General features: G+C 34.3%; 1 protein-coding gene across 7 annotated transcripts; it reads left to right on the top strand.

The window, feature by feature from the left end:
• The first annotated feature begins 2816 nt into the window (after positions 1-2816).
• Positions 2817-8897, top strand: LOC110625019 (reticulon-like protein B11). Of its 7 annotated transcripts, none has more exons than XR_006352331.1 (8): positions 2817-3043; positions 3203-3383; positions 3552-3693; positions 4219-4288; positions 4380-4549; positions 5717-5774; positions 6677-6825; positions 8506-8897. XR_006352331.1 is itself a non-coding variant. In XM_021770506.2 (6 exons), exons 1-5 carry the CDS (start codon positions 2983-2985, stop codon positions 4547-4549), a joined length of 624 nt encoding a protein of 207 aa, XP_021626198.1. In that variant the 5' UTR covers positions 2817-2982; the 3' UTR covers positions 8506-8897. The 7 variants fall into 7 exon arrangements, 1 of the variants encoding a protein (XP_021626198.1); XR_006352330.1 differs by having other exon boundaries at positions 5675-5774; XR_002489497.2 differs by lacking the exon at positions 5717-5774.
• The last annotated feature ends 6758 nt before the right edge of the window (positions 8898-15655 follow it).

The following is a 15655-nucleotide window of genomic DNA, read 5'->3' as shown; positions in this document are numbered from 1 at the left end:
TGTTAGATTTAACTATTTAAAATAATAATATGGTATAAATAAGTTTAAGTGATTAATATAAAATATATCAATTAAATTTTTTTATTCAAAATATACTTGTTAAAACAATAAAAATTTAGAATTTTTTTTATAATTAACTCTATTTTTAATATATTTTCTTTTGTGTTTTGTATTTATACTCTCTTTTTATTACTAACTTCTTTTGCATATAGTAATGGATTTAAAAATTTTGTTTAAGGGTTGATTTTAATAAATGATCAATAAAAATAAAATATATTCAAAAAATTTATAAAAATAATAAAATATTAAAATTAAATTACAATTTATTTAATTTTTTTATTAATTAAAATATATTAATAACAACTTCATCTTTAATGTTTTCAAAGATATCTTCTTTCAATATAAGTCCACGATGATGATGAATAATTTATATTTCATTTTATTATGAAATTGACTTTTAATTGTATTTATGGTAGAAAAAAATATTTTTATTGTAAATATAATTATATAAACCCATAAAAAGTAATACGTTTCAAGTAACATAATAATTTAATATAATATTTACCATAAATTTTATTTTTTAAATTAAACTATTTAACCCATTAAATATTGAAACAATATTTTCATTTCATTTTTCTAAATTTAAATAATTTAACCTATTATCTAAAAAAAATAATACTTATTTTTAAATTTAAATTATCTAATCTATTACTCATTAAATTTATATTTTTAAAATTAAATTATTTTTTAAATTTAAATAGTCCATAAAACTCATTAATTAATAAAAACTTAATTATAGAATACTTTTATTTATAAAAATTTAAAATTTATTTCTCTAAAATTAAATAGTTTAACAAATAATTTTAATTATATAAATAGGTTAAAAACTAATTAATTGAGATAATTATTTCTTAATAATAAAAATAACATATAAAATTAAATTATGCAATGAATAAATAATTTTTTAAAAAAATTTACCCATTGAAGTAGAAATTTTAAAAATAAAAAATAAATTTTTTGAATTAAAAAAATAAAAAATGAAAGGGACAAATAAAATAAATAATTAAAATTAAATAAAATAAATAATATTAAAGACGAATAAAAATTTATTTGATAAAAATTGAAAATTTAATTTTATAAAATAAAAAATATTTTAAATAAGTAATTTTAAAATAAAAATTAATTAATTAATTTTTTAAAATATAAAAATTGAATAATAATTTTTTCTGTTATATATAAAACTATCTAAATGACCCCTAAATAATTTGTAAGTTTTTAGGAGTCCATGGCCCTCCGTCCCTGTTTGCATGCATGTAAGTTTACATGATTTGCACATTTTTGTGCTTAAAAGGCTAATTTTTGTTTTCAACATTTTTTTATATATACAATAGTGAATTCGAAACTAGAACTTGTTTTATAATTATTAAAATGGGAAAATTACTTTTTAATCCCTGAAGTTTAACGTAATTAACATTTCTGTTCCTCTATTTCGACGACTCAACACTTAAGTCCTTCACTTTCTTTTCTGTCCGAATTCGTAGTCCTTCCATCAAAAATAGCCGTTTGATCAAAGAGTCTAAGGTGAGGGGTGAAATTTTTTACCAAAAATACCCTTAATAAACTTGTTAAAACCCTCTCAACGTGAAATTCCTCCATTCTTCTTCTGCCTCAGTATCTTTATGTATTTCTTTTTATCCTCTTCGCTCATCTCTCTTTCTTCTTCTTCCTCTCAATCCTCCCCTCTCTCTTATTTTCTCTCCATTACTCCAACTTCCTTTACAAATCCATAATAACAAAATGAGTTGAAGAACATCTCACTGAAACTAAATCTAAAATCACAAAGCTAAGTGAAGCTAATTACTAGAGGCTACATGTTGAAAATATGAAAAATAGAGCACATCGTTTTTAGAGGAAAATATAAGAACCTTGTAATAGGTGAGATGAAGAAGAAACCCAAATGCCACCCATTAAGCCATTTCAAGCCAGCACTCTGCATTGGAGCGAGCCCATCAGTTTCCCAACACTACAATAAAAAACATAAGCATAACAAAAAGAGCGCTCCATAACAAAGCTGACTCCAAATGCTTCAGGTGAAGAGGCCACTGTAAACGCCATGTTGCCATGGCTTGATATCTTCAAACCATTGACTAAGACAAGTTTGCTCACCAGGTAGAAACTCATTCATTAGATCATTGTTATCAAATGTCAATAAAATAGAATTACCACTCATGGGGGGTCTTTAACAGAAAAGCACTCACTTTGAGAAGTTAGCTTGTAAATTTAACGCAGATATGAATGCTCACGAGGGTAGCAACAACCAGATCTATCTAGCCAATATATAATTAAGAACTGATTTAAATAGTATGTCAAAATAAAAAAGTTGTAGGATGAGATATCACCACTACCAACCTTTGAACAACATTAGTGAATAAGAAATGGAGACAAAAGAAGTTGGAGAAATGGAGAGAAAAGAAGAGAGAGGGGAGGATTGAGAGGAAGAAGAAGAAAAAGAGATGCGCAGAGAGGATAAAAGAAATAGAGAAGATACGAAGGAAAAGAAGAATGGAGGGATTTCAGGTTTAAAGGGGTTTTAACAAGTTTATCAAGAGTATTTTTGGTAAAAAATTTTACTTCTCAACTTAGATTCTTTGACCAAACGACTATTTTTTATGAAAGGACCATGAACTCGAATTGAAGAGAAAATGAGGGACTTAAGTGTTGGGTTGTCAAAAGAGAGACAGAAGGACTAAAAAGTAATTTTTCCTATTAAAATGTCAAGGAAAGGCTTTTGAGTAAATAAAAAGGAGAAAAAAAATCTCGAGGCTACTAATCTATCCGTTATGAACCATCTCCCTATATCAGTTTCCTCTTCTTCTTCATCAATTATCAGTACCGTTTAGTATTTATTTATCTTCCCTGTCTATACTATATCTCACTCTCTTCCTCTGCAATCTGTTTCTACAAACCCTATATTCGATTTTCATGGGAGAATCTATTCCTGCTCGTCGCATATCCGTTCATCAAGCTCTTGGCGGCGGCGCAGGTGAACCTCTCCTCTCAAATAGTCTGATTATTACTCGATATGAACGGGATCCATTTATCTATAATCATAATTGTCTGTGATTTTGACTCCAGATGGATCTGATCTTTCAGATGATAATTTTTTTTCTTCTAATTTTGGGTATTTTATTTATTGGAATAGTTGCTGATTTGCTGTTATGGAAGATATGGAGTGGAAATGTTACGATTCTAGGGATGGCGACTACCATGTGGATGCTGTTTGAGCTAGCTGGCTATAATCTCTTGTCTTTTGTAGCCAATGTGTTGCTCCTTCTCGTTGTTATTCTCTTCTTCTGGGCCAAATCTGCTTCGCTTCTCAACAGGTTCTTTTTCACGGCCCTTTTGCATCTCTCAACGTTTTCTAATTTGAATTGTATTTTTGCCTTTCATCAGTTCTACTTGAATAATGAAGCAAAACATGGATTATCTTTTATGGAAAAAGGATATATCTCATTTTCTAAAATGGAAAAATGATTATTTCTGTTCTTCAGGCCTCTGCCTCCCCTGCCCGACCTGGAAATTTCTGAGGAGACTATTGTCAAGGCTGCTGGTGTGCTTCAAGTGTATGCCAATCATGCACTGTCAATTGCACGTGAGATTACAATGGGCAGAAATTTGAAATTATTCCTTCAGGTTATTAGATAACTAAATATAGCCTTAGTTGAATTTTTTGTGCAAGATATTGGATTACTTTATTTCATTTATTTTTTGGGTTAAATATAAAATAATTTCTGATGTTTTCCTTAAAATACACTTTGATCATTGTTGTTTAAAAATCAGTTATTTTAATCCCTACACTACCATCCATGAAAATCACAAGATATTGAGGAACTTAAAAGTGTTTTGTGGTATAGTACTTTAGAGATTATAGTCCTATTAAATTTAGAGACTGAAGTGTAATCTAATCTAAAATAAAATGTTATTGACTAAAATGTCAAATTATTGACTAAGTGAATTTTATAATTTTATAATCATTGACTAAAATGTCAAATTATTAACAATATTTAATGCCTAAAATTGCTAATACTCAAATTGTATTACAGTAAGAACAAAGTGTATTGTTGAAAACCTCAAGGTTCATTTATATTTAATCCTATTTTTACTGATTCAAGTGGTTTGTTTTTTCCTTGCATTATTTACATTTATGTGATTTTTTAGGTCACTGTTGGTTTCTGGATAGCGTCATATATTGGTAGTTTCTGCAATCTCCTCACTCTTATCTATATTGGTAAAAGTCTTTACTCCATTATTTCTCTTAATGGGCATATGATTAAGGGGTTAGCTAAATAATATTTCCTTTTCCTATGTTCATTCTGCAGGGGTTCTCCTTAGTCTTTCAGTTCCTGTACTTTATGATAAATGCCAGCACCACATTGAAGAAAAGTTGTCTGTAACACACAGAATGATTCAAACACAGTATAGGAAAATTGATGATAGCCTTTTAAAGAAGATTCCACTACCATCAAGAGGGGAAAAGAAGATCCAATAGGTAAGTCTCTGTTTCTGCTAACACCAACGCCCCCCCCCCCCCCCCCCACCCCCAAACAAAAAAAAGTCCAAATTTCATACTTCATACCAAGGCATTCTGGCATAGACTCATAGTGCTAAAGAAAATACATAGGAAGACAAAAGTCTTAGACTCCACAATTGATACAGAAAAGGATGTTAGTGCATATCTCCATATGGTTGATGGAAAAAATATTAATGGTTTCTTGAATTTCAGTCAGACATGGAAAATAGAAAAGGAAATAATGAGCTAAGGGGAAACAAATTAAGAGAACAAGAGTAAAGAGAGAACGGGCAAATAGAGGACCGAGAGAAAGTGATAAGTGGAAAAAAAAAAGGAATAATAAAAGCAAGAAACAGGGCTCTTTTTGGAGTGTTTGGAAGGAGATCGAGAGGGGACTGGCTAGAGAGCACAGTGGAACTCTCTATGTTGTTGGAAGTCTCTCGCTCATTCTCATATGTATTTTCAATTGAAATACATTGCAGCACTCTCTCTCTCTCTCTCTCAAGAAAATAAAAAATATAACTGTTGCCTGTCAAAATAAACAGAGGTGGTGCTTAGTTATGCCTTATGCCTGGAAAAGGTTGTCTGCTAAGCCTATCTTGAATAACTATGAGACAAGGAATGCATCTGGTGATAAATTGCAATTTGCTAAGTTCAGCTAAACTCTAATAAAATTTCCTTTTAAATTCATTAACCCTTTCTTTGTTTGGAAGGAAATGGAGAGAAAGAAAAGGGAAATGTGATTTCTCAAATTTTCTTTGTTTGGATAGCAAATAAATGAGACAAGTGAGGAAAAATGAAGGGAACCAATTTTCCTTCATTAACCCAAAACTTTTCTTCCCAATTTGGAATGAAATGGAGGAAAATGGAGATAATTATATATTATTCTATATCAATGTTACCTACATACACTTAACATTATAAAATAACAAAATAATACTGTGGCAATTATATACTTCTATTAGGAGATAAATTCTATCTCTCCTCTATTTTAGTAAGGTATCCAAACAATAGAGTAGAAATTTAATCTCTCTTCTCTCTCTTCTCTCTCCCTTTTTTTTTTATTGCTCTTAAATTTCTCCTCATTTTCTCTGCACGATCAAGGATCCAAAATCTGCGGTGTTATGTTTGCTTTATTGAAATAAGGTTGATAACCTAGCTGGCGTCATATCAATCTACTTCCGTGCTGTGTCCCAGATTTTCAGTTAAGGAACTCTGATAGTTTCTATTGGTTTAATTTTTAATTCTGCAGTTGTGAACCTTCTGTACTGTTGGTTGGACCTTTATATCATCACTGTCCCAAAAGAATATTGTTATGGATATGCATTATCCTTCTATTTGATAAATTATGATCAAAGTGATTGTAACAAATAAGATGAGTATCTTAGCTTATTATCTCTAATTTGATTTTTTAGTTGCTATCTATAGTTTAATTTTTAAATTTTAAATTTAAATAGAAGATACGAAGTATTTTGAATTCAAATGTTGATGCAATCTGAATGTAGTCTTCACTATAAAAAGACACTTGAGATCATTGAATAAGACATTCGAAAAATATTATTCATCACTTGAGATCCGAGAATTCTCTCAAATGAGTTCTTAATTTATTTTACAATAAATTCCTCAAAGAAAAGCAAAAATATTAATAAGGGAAAATCAGTCTAGAGAGAGAAGGATTTTCCAGTTAATAGACAGGGCCCATAACAACTTGGTACTAGAGCCGGTCATTATGGGCGATTTAGTAATTTTGGAAGAGAAGTTAAACCCTTTCATGCAACAAACACAAACTGATGCTTGATTCAACGACTTTGCTCATCAAGTTTCAGAGCTCATTCATGATCATTTTGAAAGGTACATAGTGTCTAGATATACGAAACTTGATTTTTCCTCATTTGATGGATGGCTTAATCGATGTGAACAATTTTTTCAAAATCAATGAAAGCAGATAAAGTCAGTATACCATTTTACTTGAATAGGTTTTACTTGAATAGGAAGAACCTGGAATGACATGTGGCAAGTGTTTACTTGAATAGGAAGAACCTGGAATGACATGTGGCAAGTGTTCAAAGATAATTGCAACTTGTGATTTGGTCCTCTTTTGTGTAGCAATCTCTTCGGGGAATTGGTGAATTTGAAGCAAGTTGGATCAGTAGAAGATTATAAGCGTCAATTTCAATCCTTAGTAGCAAGAGCGACAACGGTTCAAACCAACCAACTTTTTTACTGTAGGATTGTCTGAGACTATTCGACTTGAGGTAGAACTACAAAACCTTCCCAATTTAGTCTCAACAATGAATTTTGCTCAAACATTTGAGAAGAAATAACAATTGGGTTAGAAGATGACAGTCTAAGGGAATTAGTAATGCAGCATCTTCAAATGTTGGAAGCACTTTTAACTCCATTTATTAAAAGACTTAGCAGGATAGACTTAGCTACAACTGTGATGAGACATATTCTTTTAACCATTAGTGCAAAAACTTATTTTGGGTGGAATTAAAGGATCTAGGGTCTCCTATTATTGAACCAGATGACTGGGGACAAACTTGAGGACAAGCTTTTTCTCCAAGAAGGGGGTAATATTATATAGATATGCATTATCCTTCTATTTGATAGATTCTAATCAAAGTAATTGCAACAAATAAGATCAGTATCTTAGATTGTTATCTCTAATTTGATTTTTTAGTTACTATCTTTAGTTTAATTTTTAAATTTTAAATTTAAATAGAAGATATAAAGTATTTTGAATTCAAATGTTGATGCAATCAGAATGTAGCCTTCACTATAAAAAGACACTAAAGATCATTAAATAAGACATTTAGAAAATATTATTCATCAGTTTATAAGATTCGAGAATTCTTTCAAAGAGTTCTCAATTTATTTCACAATAGGTTTCTCAAAGAAAAGTAAAAACATTAACCAGGAAAAATCAGTCTAGCCAGAGGAGGATTTTCCAGATCCTATTTACGGGCCCATAACAAATATCATGACATACTGATTGATTTTACATCTTGCTTTCTACTTGAGCAAGTGGGTTTTTTTAGCACATCTATATCAGATGACTTTCATGAATATTCTCCATGGAAAATTAGTCCATTATTAGCATCTTGATGAATTTGACCATGTATAGCATACCAAACACTAAATACGCTATCAATTCATCAATGGGTATGCTTTATTATGTTATTCTGCTCCTGCTGGTACTAGCCAATTTGTTTGTCCATCAGTAAGTAGGACCTTCTATTGAAAGCATATTTGTAATTATCTTCCAAAGACATTAGATCAGTTTAAATCCTGCATGTGGGGATATTGTGACATCTGATCCAGAGTTTTGTGAAACGTCTACAAATTTTATTTAATCAATCTATACTTTCTGTTAAAAGGTCTTTAGCATAGATAGTTATTTAGATGCACTTGTTTTTAATATTGTTGTGTTGCCTAGCATTTCTCTTTTGATTTGTGACTTGTGAACTCCATTCTCTTTTATAAGCACCTTACTTTGGCATATTGGTTACTCTATTTTTAAGCTTGTTTCATGCAACAATAACTGGCATTATTCTTTTTTTATTTTTTAATTTCCGTTATGTATTTTCTTCTGCATAAATACATAAATATTGAGAAACCAAGTTGGACTTTGTTCTTATCCTGTTTTTCTCATCAACATCGAGTAGCAGCTAGTATTTTTATAATTGCGTGTAAGTATGCTTTGGATGGCATATTTTATCATTAATTTCACATTCACTAATTGATTTATGGGGAAATTGCATGTGTAACTATCTTGAAAAAACATATATTATATTTGTTTAGGTCCAGTTGTTTTACACGTATTCTTTTGGTCTTTGGTTCCCTCTCTTTTTGTTATTTTACTCCTGCTACTGTTTTTACAAATGTGGATACTGTGGGACTAGCTGAAGGATTTAACATTCATTTTGGTACAGGGTTCCAAGTAGTTCAGCAAAGTGTGACTAGGGATGTGGAGATTGGTTGTCAACGTAGGATGTTGTTCAGGTTCCACTCTACTCAGATTCTCAGAAGTATCAAATATCAGTTACAGTATGATTTAGGTGCAGGAACTGACCTAACTAGTTAATACGAGTGGGAGAATATTCAATTTTCATTGTTTTTTCTGGGTTGCCTTTGTTGTGATTAGTCTTCTGTCAAAGAGTTTTTTTGGTCCCCTTCAGGAAAAGAAAAGAAAAAAGACGATAACATATGACATTTGTCCCTAATGTTGATGTTGCTTACTGCTTGCTGTAAAACATAATGATATTTATCGGAATGAAAGCATTGTGTACAAAGCTGAGAGAGATTAAACTATTGTGATTTTTGTCCAAGTTCCTATTGACCAAAGGAAACACGTTTGCTACCTTTTTTATACCTTTTTTATGCAATGACCAAAGCCTCTCACATCTGTTTTCAAGGACATTGACCCAAACTTCAGTAGGCTCAGTGGGACGAGGAAAATTCTCACCAAGGATTGATAGCTCTTCCCACTCTGAATATCTTGCACTGGGCAGGCTAGAAATAAAGGCACAATTGCATAATCTTCCATCTATGAAAAAATAAAAATTGATCATTTGAAAATGATTTCTTATGCAAGGAACAGGTTGAATCCCTCAGAATATTGGCCTTCTTCATTCCATTTAGAACTTTTTCTTCTTTAACATTCTCATTGAATGCAGCTTCTTCATCTACTATATCATTTATAATATTCACCATAAATGGTAGCTGAACACAATCATGGCCAATCGTGTATTTCTATTTACACTGTAGACAATTCCTCTGCATCTTCTGTCATCCAATTCAGACATAGTTTTTTGTGTCTTCAAATGATATGTAATCTATGATTTAGTTAGAGATTCAAGAAACTAATTGATACCAACCAAAAATAGGAAGAAATTCCAAGAACTCTTAGTTTCAGAAAGAAGAAAAAAGGAAAAAAAAAATTGATACGATTCAGAAAGAAGGAAGAAAAGAATGGAGATACTATAAATTGCAATAAAGAGAACAAGAGATTGAAGGAATTTAGATGGTGCAGACGTTTCTAATCAAAAGAATAACAGAAAAGAGAAAAACCAATTTCCCTTGCGTAGCTTTGAGAATAGAGATAGCAAATGGTTGGGCGTCTTTGGATACTCAATTCGATCAACTAAACTACAATAGGACGGATTTCTTTAATCTATAATCGGGTATAGAACAGTTTTTAGATTTAAAAGTTAATAACCGTGACAAGTTAGACATCTATGGTTTGAGTTTTATGTATTGGAAATCTATTATCTAAATTCGTTTATATTTAAAACTTCAAATTTTGATAATAAAATCAAATATTTATAATTTTTCATATTTATAGCTTAAAAATTAAATTGAATATAAAAAAAATTAATAATAAATTATAATATAATCTATAAAATTTTATATTAATGAAAATATATTCTCTTAATTTAAATATTATATGGAAAATAAATATGATTTATATTTCTCATATATAATAGTAAATATATTATATATAATAAATATTTATTATAAATGAATTCTTATTATATAAAATATCACATATAAATACTGAGGTGATCTAATTGAAAGTAGGATTAAGGCGTATTTTTTGTAAGTTTTGTCTGGCTAGCTTATACTTTTCTTTTTTTATTCTTTTCTCTTTTGTCTTCTAGTGACATGTAATTGCTATTTTATATTTGTACGTCATGCCATTGTCACAATGGCCATACGTATGGACGTACTGTGTCATTTTCTATTATAAGGCGGCCATTTTATTCCCTCTAGCACCATGTGGACATGATCCCGGACGTCTAGGGGTCTGTTGCCCCGTGAATCTATCAAGTCGATTGAGCTGGACCTCTTACACATGGGCCTGAACCCTGCCTTGTCTGGCCCGTTCGAGCGAGTCCTAGAATGAGTATTGAGGGACAGGCCTGCGTATTGGGTTTTAATAGGGTTATGGTCTACCTTGTCCAATGTGGGTTTAGTCATAGTCTAAGTATCAAAGGCCTAATGGTCATCAAGTGTCATTTATCCACTCATTAATTAAATCCTGAAACTCTAATTATTATTGCGTGGCTCTAGGAGTGCTCTTGTCAAAATGTCTTCTCTTTGTCTTCACCCATTTCAAATTTACGTTTTTTATTCTACTTGTTGTTCTGCCTTTTGCGTTGCTTATGTTATTTCGCCCTATCTCTTCTTTGTAATTTTTGTTTTTCTGATATGAGGTACGTCTTACTCTTCTCATGGCTTCCGTTAGAATTCCCGATGATGTGGGTTTGGTGTCCTCTATCACCCCTTCTTCTCTTTTTCATTTCTTTTCTAGTGACTATGCCGATACCATCATATATAAGATTAGGACTTCCCTTCTTAATGAGAGCATTGTCCTTCCCAACCCACCTTCGGCGGGTTTAATAGATGCCCAACAAATGCACAACCTGGTCTTCTTTGTCAAACATCACGATTTCAGGCTGACCTTCCCTTTTACTCATTTCTTCATTGAAGTCTTCCGTCTCTTTAGGGTGACTCTCCATATTATGTCTCCCAATTTCATCCTATTCATGTGCTGCTTTGAATCTGTTTGTTTGTGCTGGGTTTTGCCTCCTCTATTGCATTGTTCTGTACCTTCTTTCATCTTGTCAGGTCCACCCTTAGTTCTACTACTTTGGTCCTCGAGCAGGGTTGTCCATCTTCATTGAGTAAAAGGGCTCAATAAAATATTAAGCTGAGGCTTTTGTGGTAATCGAGCTAAAGGAGAGCTCGAGGATTAATTGGGATGTCGAACTCTCTTAGGGGAAGTCCTTTAGTGTTACAACGACTTTCCCAGTTAACCTTGGTGGACCAAGTTTGCCTTCTTCGACTAACCTCTGTAAAGAAGAAGTATGACGTTGAGAAGTGTATATTTATGTTCAGCCTTTGAGACTGCTGGAAAACTGGTATTATTATTTTTCTGTTTTTCTTTCTTGTTGTATTTTCCTCTTGTTGCTTTGAGTTTTAACCAGATTGGTATTTTCTTTTCAGTTTCTGCTGGTACATGGACACCAAGCTTCCAAAGAACTTCACCCTGTCTCAAAGCATGAAGGCGACTCTGGTAGCCTTTAAGGCCAACAAGACGGTGGCTGACGTAACCCGAGAGGTCTTCCAGGCTGTAACGACCCGGAAATCCGGACCGCTACCGGCGCTAGGATCCAGATCGGCATAAGGCCGCCGGGAACCGTAGCAAGCCTGACATAACCTGTAATCCTGCTTAATCCCATACATGATCAACAGTACTCATAAACCTGTAAACATTTTCATATAACAACCAAGCTCAACCTGTACATAAACATAACATAAACCTCCACTGGAGCCCTCATCAAATGCTCCAATGGGGTATCTCATCATACATAAGCTTGGTTGAAACATAACCTCACATCTCATATCATAAAGACCATGTACATACAAATGGGATTAACAATCTGTATTGGTCAAGCACAACTCTATCCTCAATATTCAATTTACATAACATAACTTAAAACTCTTTTACATTACATCATAATACAATTTTCATGTCCACAATCTAACTATTACATAACATCACTTCATACTCTGGCTAACCTCCTGGTCTACCCTGTACCTGCACATCTGGGGTTAGGGGAGAGGGGTGAGCTATAAAGCCCAGTGAGCAGAATAGAGAAAACATATATTAAATAGTTCATGCTTCCATGAAATGCAACACATCACAAACATATCACATAAGGATGGTATTGTCACCTATAGTCCTCAACATAGTCCAATCGTGCCAGGGGCGTAGAATGGGCATCACTGGTCTTTCCCTTACATACATAACATAACATAACATTCCGATATGCCAGGGGCGTAGAATGGGCCTCACTGGTCTTTCTCTTAACATAGTCCAGGGGCGTAGAATGGGCCTCACTGGCAATCCATACCGTATCATCATCATCATATCATACCATAAGAGGACTAGAGGATCATCCAATAGCCAATCCGCATCCACATCATATTATGCAATGCAACATATTCGTGAATACTAATGCAAACAACCTAAAATATCACATGGCATATATGATGCATGAACATGCTCCAAAAAGTTATATTTCATTTATTTAAAAACTTAAGGTTCATTCCACTCACCTCTTGGCTGAAGCTCTACAGACTCTGAAGCAGCTATCTCACTGCTGAGGTCCTCGGTTCCTCGGGTCCGAACCTACACGGGTGGACTCCAATGAGGGACCAATCATACATAAACGTAACTCTAATAAACTCCCCAAAAACCCCCTAAAACTTCAGGAAAACATCACATAGAAATATGCATGAAATGGCTGAACAGGGCACTTTCGGCGGCACCTTCGGCGGCCGAAAGCCCTGGACAGATCCGAAAGTCAGGCACTTTCGGCGGCACCTTCGGCGGCCGAAAGTCCTGGACAGAGACGAAAGTCTCTTTTCGGGGGCAACTTCGGCAGCCGAATGCTGCCTCCACAAAGGGGGTTCGGCGGCCGAAGGTCACTTCGGCGGCCGAACCTGAGCTTCTCCCGAAGGGCAGAAACTCAGCTCTTTTATGCACATTTTGCCTCCCAAGCTCAAATCATGCAAAAGCTAGTTCTAAAACATGCATACACATCATACATCATACCTAGGGGTCTCAAACAGTCGTATACCCCAACTACAACACTTCAAATACACAAAAATCAACATACATTGCTCAAATCATCAATATAACCCATAAACTCAACATATAACCTAACATGCATTTCTACCCATAGATCTTGCATAAAACTTATTTAAAACACATAAGGAGCTTAAGATCGGCTCTTACCTCTTGAAGATCGAGAGGGAGACGATCAAAACTTGGAGATCCACGAAAATGAGCTCCTGAGTTCCCAAAGCTCCAAAACTTGTTTCAAAAGCTTAAATCTTCAAAACCAAGTGAAAACAAGTGAAAATCTTGAAAGATTTAGAGGAAGAACATCAAAAATGGGTGAGGGACGGCGGAAAGCTCACCTTGGCCGAAAATGGGGAAAAGCTCGCCCGTTTTCGGCTAAGGGACCCTTTTATAGTGGCTGGCCAGACCACGTTCGGGGGCCGAATGTGCCTCCGCATGCATGCCATGTTCGGCGGCCGAACATGAGGTTCGGCGGCCAAACCTGGACTTCCCTCACTCATGCTTTCGGGGGCCTAACGTGCCTCCAAAATGCATGCATGTTCGGCGGCCGAACTTGACTTTCGGCGGCCGAACCTGGGTTTTCCTCCAATGCTATTTTCATGTAAAAACTCATTTTCTTTTATACTTAAAACATTAAAATACATGAAAGCATTTTATAAAACATGTTCTTACCCTTCTAGAGATTTTCGACGTTCGAGATCCCACCGGACGGTAGGGATTCCGATACCGGAGTCTAGCCGGGTATTACACAGGCTGTGAACCCTACAATTGTGACTCGTCATGCTGCCCCTACCCTTACGCCTTCTCTGGCCTTGGTACCTGTGGCAGGGACTTCTCACTCCACAACTTCAAGGACATCCATTCTTGCTAAGACGCTAGCTCCAACCAAGACTCTGTCTACTCCCAAACAGACTCCTAAGGAGCCCATCGCACTCAGCGAGTCCATCGAGAGTAGCTCGGAAGAGGGCACTGGGGTTGACCCTCTGACATTCCACCCCTCCATGCTGTGGGGGCTATTGTGATTGGAGGTAGGGCTGCCAAGCAAGCTCGCACTATAGAACCTGCGAGAACAACCCCTCCCCCCTCTACCGACAAAGGGAAGAAAGCAGTGGAGCACCTATCGTCTACTGCAGACAACGAGCTAATGCTGCAGAGGTGACCCCTGAGTCCATGTTGACTTCTGCAGCTAAGATGCTGTGTGAAAAGATGTTCGGGGGGATCCCAAATGCTTCTGATCCTCATTTCTTGGCTCTTATCAGCCACCTCGCCTGCTCTATCAAGCAACAGGCGGTTTTCAGCTCTCGCTCTTTATATGACTGATCAGTCCAAATTTAGACCATTTTATCATATTGTTATTAATGTTAATTTACACTTTTTCTGTCTAATTCTGTGGTTTTGATATTATTTTGCAGAAAATGGTGTAAAGAGGTAATTTGGTGAAACTGCTCTTAAAACTACCTAAAAGAGGATAAAGGAGAACAAGTTGTTTGCACAAGCCAAATTGCAGCTGAAGTAAAGATAAATAAGGAAAGTACAGTCAGCTGAGTAATTTGAAATTCAAATTTCAAATCTTCAAGAAGTCTTTCCCTTATTGAGGAAGCCAAATCTCAAGAAGATGCTCTTGCCTCCAAGGATTCAAAATTGAAAATTCAAAGGAGAACATTCAAAATTCAAAATTCAAAATTCAGCATTCAATTTAGCTTATTCAGGAAACCAAATCTCAAGAAGATGCACTTGCCTCCCAAAAATTCAAAATTCAAAATTCAAAAGAGGACATTCAAAATTCAAAATTCAAAATTCAAAATTCAAAAGAAGGCTCCACCTCATCAAGGAAATCTAGGGCAGCACCTTGGGCTATAAAAAGCCTCTCCAAGCCGCACGCCCAACCCTTCCTCCACATTCGGCAAGCAAGCCACCCATCTCTTCCTTCCGCCGGCCACTTCTCTTCTTCTTCTCTTTCTTTTATTTTTTATTTTGTTTCAGCCATGAGTGGCTGAAACATTTTTTCCTAGTTGAAGATTAGGTGAAACTTTAGTTGTTTTATGGATTGTGAGATCTGAACATACATTGTTTATCTTTTTTTTTTCAATATTTATGCAATTTCATGCTTAATTCCATTGTTACTTTGTTGTTTAGATCAATAGGGCCCATTGATTCTTGATTGCAAAGTGATAATCTGTTAGTTTGGATAGTTTTAAGTTCGTAATTGCTTGGATTATTCAAACTTAAGTAACCCTTGGTGTAAAAACTAAGAAAATTGCATGATCTAGCAATATCACCATACATTTGGGTAGCTAGAATTAAGTCTCTCTATTTCTTAATGCAATTGACAGTTGTTAGATGCTAAAGGCCCAAGGACATTCCTTGGCAACTTGTTGATTAGTGATTAGTTAGAGGACGTTCCCTAATTAATTTATGCTTAAGGAGGG

This window comes from Manihot esculenta, chromosome 10 (assembly GCF_001659605.2).
Source record: "Manihot esculenta cultivar AM560-2 chromosome 10, M.esculenta_v8, whole genome shotgun sequence".
Taxonomy (NCBI): domain Eukaryota; kingdom Viridiplantae; phylum Streptophyta; class Magnoliopsida; order Malpighiales; family Euphorbiaceae; genus Manihot; species Manihot esculenta.
Note: the sequence above shows the minus strand (reverse complement) of the source record. Positions and strands in the feature narration are given on the sequence as shown.

Coding starts and splice junctions, on each gene's coding strand:
- LOC110625019 (XM_021770506.2), top strand. CDS start 2,983: ATGGGAGAATCTATTCCTGCTCGTCGCATATCCGTTCATCAAGCTCTT. Junction 3,694..4,218: donor ATTTGAAATTATTCCTTCAG/GTTATTAGATAA, acceptor GTGATTTTTTAG/GTCACTGTTGGTTTCTGGAT. Junction 4,289..4,379: donor CCTCACTCTTATCTATATTG/GTAAAAGTCTTT, acceptor TTCATTCTGCAG/GGGTTCTCCTTAGTCTTTCA.